The sequence below is a fragment of the Camellia sinensis genome, chromosome 11 (genome assembly GCF_055761805.1).
Source record: "Camellia sinensis isolate YWXY chromosome 11, ASM5576180v1, whole genome shotgun sequence".
NCBI lineage: Eukaryota > Viridiplantae > Streptophyta > Magnoliopsida > Ericales > Theaceae > Camellia > Camellia sinensis.
In genome coordinates, this window is record NC_138971.1 from 95212303 (window position 1) to 95217883 (window position 5581).

At 31.4% G+C, this 5581-nt stretch overlaps 1 protein-coding gene across 1 annotated transcript; it reads right to left on the reverse strand.

The window, feature by feature from the left end:
• Nucleotides 1-295: 295 nt before the first annotated feature.
• Nucleotides 296-4469, reverse strand: LOC114265067 (transcription factor MYB106). The gene is made up of 3 exons (XM_028205799.2): nt 4236-4469; nt 3381-3510; nt 296-1143 (listed from the first exon to the last, which is right to left on the reverse strand). The coding sequence occupies exons 1-3, from the start codon at nt 4366-4368 to the stop codon at nt 441-443; spliced, it is 966 nt and encodes a 321-aa protein (XP_028061600.2). The 5' UTR covers nt 4369-4469; the 3' UTR covers nt 296-440.
• Nucleotides 4470-5581: the final 1112 nt, after the last annotated feature.

Below are 5581 nucleotides of genomic sequence, written 5' to 3' on the forward strand. Positions count from 1 at the left end.
CTTCTATACATGGTAGTAGCACATAAGTGAGTATTTGTCCCTTTTGCTATGACTACTATGCAAAAATTTTGTTTGTCATGTTAATTACTTCAATAATGATAGAGAATTCTAATTTGAGAACTCTAAAGAGAGTTTTAGTGATGTGACAAGAGAGAAAAAAAAAAAAAACAAAACAAAAATATAGGCACACACATCATATCACATGTAAACTCCATTGTCACATCATTAAAACTCTCTTTAAAATTTTAAAATTAGAACTCTCAATATTTATTCTAATTACTTGGGATAAAACAAATGTCTAGAAGTACTAGAATAAGATTATTAGGTCTACAATAATTCTCATAATTGTACATTTAATTAGAAATTAATAAACAGAGATTTTAAAATAGAGAATTCGGCTCACACACAACTAATTACCATTAATCATTGTTGCTCATCATTTAAGACACTGGCGAACCAATTGATGGAGAAGTAGAGTTGACCAAATTCAATATGTTATTCCAATAATTATTGTTCTCTTCGAAATAGTTAAGGTCGTGATCAAGGTGGTCATGGCTATTTTCAATCAACAGATCTGTAAGCCCTTCCATGAAATTCGGAACTAGAACTGTGTTCTCCATACTTTCTTTGACTTCTCCAATGCTGTTGTTTGATTTTCCCAAGTTAGGGATCAAAAGTTGTTTATCCGAGAAATTCAACGTTGATGTCGGCGCCTCTAGAGTTCCAGTGATGGTGGAACCATTTTCTTTGAGTAGTGTCGTTAGCCATGCCCCTTTACATGCTGTCAATACATCCAGACATAGGGGCTGTAGCGGTAGTGGTGGTGGTGGTAGTGGTGGCAGAGCATTAGCTTTGTTAAGGATAAGTTGAGCTGAAGAAGAACAGAAGGATCTGAGGAGGGTGGATTCTCGGACGATTCTAGTGGCTCTGGCCTCGGCTTCAAGTCGAGCGCTCTCCCACTGAGCAATGTGGCTGAGGGTGGCAGCAACTTTTAGTTGGCCAGGGTTGAGGCAGTCAGTCTTGGGCTTATGAGTCACCGGATCGATACCCATTTTGGTTAATCTTTTCTTGAGATGTGAATTCCAATAGTTTTTGATCTCATTGTCCGTTCTCTTGGGCAAGTGAGTTGCTATGGCAGACCATCTAAATATAAATCAAATATACTTTCACATTATTAATAACTAGAACAATTACACTATGCATTTAGAATATGAATGAGTAAAATTATACAAATAACAAAACTTAATTTTTTTTCTTATAAGTAATAGTAAAGATGTACTAGTCTTGAAAGAAAATTTTGTTTGTACAATGTTTTCTGAAATAAATATGTCAAAATAAGTTAATCAGATTAATTCTAAGTGTGACTCATCACACCAAAAATTGAATTTAGAGACAAACTTGTCTCTGATTCTCAAGTGGATTAGACGGTCTAGTCATCTATTGTTTGCTCTTTACTTGGTTTATTTGGATGTTCTTTTTTAATAATTATTTTATGATCATTTGTATAGGACTCTAGATTATAATTATGATTTTTCTTCAATCAATTAACAAAAAATAAAATGTAAAATAAAATAAGCCTAGTACTAATAATAGTATAAATAAGAAGTACCATGTAGTATAGCTTTACAGTAGTAAACTATATATGGTAGGCCATAGACGTGAATGTATGCTTCGTGCAGTGAACATTTGTTCATAAATTCGACTGCCCTGTATGTTAGAGGACAGTGGGTCCTTTGAATAGACACTGCTCTGATATGATACATATGAGTGAGGAAAAATTATTTAGTGATCTAGAACATCATGTGGTCATATCATTGATCAATCATAAATTACTATATTTTTTATTAATCTTTAATTACTTGATATAAAATTGTGAATTTTACTCCCTCTACCAATTACGACACACGTAAGATACCATGTGGCCCGTACCACCAAATCACTCATACCACCAAATCACTTCTCCATGAGTGAGTGACAATGGTTAATTAATTAATTAATACATTGTGTTAACAAACAAACAAAAAAAATATGCATATAATTCATGTGTTTGCATCATCTTTCCCATTTTTGTGTTTAGATCATGATCCTTTTCTTTCTTTTTCGTGAGTTATGTTATATAAACAGAAATATATATATATATATAATTTATATTTTTAAAATATTTTGAAAGTGATATTTAATTATAAAAATGTCATTACACTACCACAAAAAAAAGGATTTTTACGGTGCGCAATGCAAAAATTGTAAAAATTGTATTTTCCTTTTTTGATCTCTCAAAAGCAGTGTAGTGAACCATTATGCCCTAGTATTTATTTAATTTTTAGCTAATTAATTTATAGAAAAAAGGAAAAAAGGTGTTATAAAAAGTCATGAGGAATACCTCTAGTATTTTTGTGGTAATTAAAAATTGTCTTGTAACTCCTCATTAGATCACAATATTTAGCAAGACAAGAAACATATGATATGAGTCCATCATATGTATCTTTTTTTCGTATGGTAAAATATTGTGTATTGTACAATTTGTACAATACTTCGTATGTAAAAAAACAAGTGTTTTTTTTATCCGCAAAGAAAATGAAAATCAAACTTACAAGAGATAATACATCAATAAAGAGAAAAAGAGAAAGGGTGCAACAAGTATTATAGCAAGAAAAACCAATTCCAAATTAGGCCGACATTGAAGAGCAAACCTAATCATATGAAAAGCAAATCCAATCATATGCAAACATCATGACAAGGTTGATGAGAAAGCATCCAAAAGCACAAAAACAAATGACAACACAACAACAACACCGAAAGAGCACCCATTTACATACAAAAACAGGGCAATAATAACCCAAACTAGTCCTTGCAGCAGCAAGCAACCAGCAGCTCCACACCACAAGTGTTTTAAAAATATTTATTAATAAAATTTAAAATATTTGTATATTTTTTGTTGTGCTCTAGTTAACAACAAATGTACAATACGGATGATATATATTTTTGTATGAAAATTTTATTTTTATTTATACACAAAAAAATAAAAAATAAATAAATAATGAATGAGCAACGCACAATATGATATCACTACTGCTGTAGTATAGAACAAAAATGTTAAGCATACATGTTTTTATACGAAATATATATATATACAGTATGAATGAGTTGGCAAACCATAGTGATATGACAATCTTTTTTTTTTTATATAGTAAATAAATATAAATAAAATACAATATTCCGTATGATTTTTTATTTATCATTGAATATATATAAAATAAAAATAAAATAAAATAAAATAAAAGAAAAAGAAAAGGAAAAAAGGAGTTGAGGAATTAGTGCATGAACTGATCATGGATAGTGATTAGAAACATTTTATAAGAAAATGGTTTAGGGTTGCAGACCTGTTGCCAAGAAGAGCATGGAGTTGGATGATGGACTGTTCTTCCTGCAAGCTGAACTTGCCTCTCTTGATATCAGGTCTCAGATAATTTGTCCACCTCAGTCTACAGCTCTTCCCACACCTTTGCAACCCTATCAACCACACCCACAACCACCATATTTACTATCAAACATATCTACATCTACATAAATATCCAATCACTTAGTCATTGTTTTGCAGATCTTATCAACCCATTTTCTTAAATAAATAAAGGTTGTTTAGCATGTCAAATTTTCGTCAAAAAAATTAATTTTAGCCATTTTAAAAAGTTACTATAAAAAAATTTAAAAATATGACAAGCCAACTAATTTATTTATGCAATAACTTATTTGTAGACTTATTTTAAGCCAATATGTTAGTTTAAAAGTTGAGTGCCAAAGAAAATTCAGTTTTTTTTTAATATTTTTATCAGTAAAGTCATTTGTTAGTTGTTGGATTAGTTTCTACAAAAATTAAACCTCCAATCTCTCTCTTATAAACATCTAAGTGTTACCTCCATGTCACTGTCAAGCCACAAGACTATGGGTAAAAAAATATAAAATGTTGTTGTGTCTGTGTTTGTGCGTGTATATATATATATATTCTAGTTGTGAGTAAACAGGTGATGCTTGTGTAAAGATTTATAGTTTGTAAACCAAAAAAAAAAAAAAAAAATGAATAGAAACCATATTCTAAATATTTGAATCAGTTTGATTTTTTCATAAACAGTTTGAGTGAAATGAAAGAACTTTTCAAAATAAGAAAAAGATGCCATGAAGATAGTGTTCACACTAATTGACGTACACACTTTTATATAATAGTATATACATATATAGACCTGCTTTTGCAGGCAAGGCAGGCCAGCTTCCATGACCATGTTCTTCAATGTATGCCAAAAGCTTTTGATCTTCTTCAGGTGTCCATGTCCCTCTCTTCAACCCCACATTCTCACAGCATGGTGACCTTCCCATCCTTCCTTTTTATGTATATATATCAACGCCACGCCACCCACCCCACCTATATATACATGTACTGCTAGATCTTCAAGTTCCTAACCTATCTATTATCTTCTACTCTACATATATATATATATAGAGAGAGAGAGAGAGAGAGAGAGAGATAACGCTTAGACAAAACTCTAAGCTAGTGGAGGCGAAATTTGAAAGCGATGTGTCTGGTGGGAACGGAAAGTTACCATTCATAATGATAAGGATAATGAATTAAATGTGCCGTACATTAAAATTTTAAGACCGGTACTACCCTGGCAAATATAATTCAAAAATACATCACCTTTACTTTTATTTAATTTTTTTTTAAATGTTCTATTCAATTGATCTTAAAAAATAAACGATTCAAATTAATAATTTTTTAAATTTTTAGACATACTTAACATAACTATATTTAAAAAAATATATAATATTTATAAAAAAAATCTTTAAAAAATTAATAATGACTTCGGCTCATTATTTTTTTATTACAATTTTTTCACTTCAGAAAATACAAAACCACTGAAACATACCTCAATCGTGGTTAGGTCGCACTTTAGTAAAATTAAAAACTCATTTTTAATTATATATAGCGATTTCAGTTTTGATCCGATCTTTATTGTATTCCAGACTCGGACCTTGAGGTTTAATATTTTTTTTTATGTCTCTATCCCTCTTTTTCCCCTTCTTATTTGAGTATTGGAGTGTTTTGGGCATGTTCAGAGTAGATTGGGTGCTAGTTGTTCAAGTTGTTATCCAGAAAATTGTTTCTTTGCTCGAGCGAGCTTCGAGAGTTCTCAGTATTTTTCCCAGACGCGGAATTTTTTGAGAAGGTGAAGTTCTTCGCTCGAGCAAGACTTCTTGCGCTCGAACGACACTTCTTGCACTTGAGCGAAGTTACTTATTGTGTCTGGTCGCTCAAGCGACAACTCTTTCGCTCGAGCGAGCCTTACGTATATCAATTCATAGCAGAACAGTTTTATAACACCTTTTAATTTCCCTTCTTCTCAAAACCCTAATTCGGCACTCTCTCTCTCTCACTCTAAAATATTCTCCCTTTCTACAAATACACCTAGATTTAGGAATCTCTCAATCCTAGTCCCTTTGTTAAAAAGATGGAGCATCTCGTGAGCTTCCTATTGATCCGAATAAAAACGAGTTTGGGCATCTTTGAAATTCCTCCTTATCTCCTTTGGAT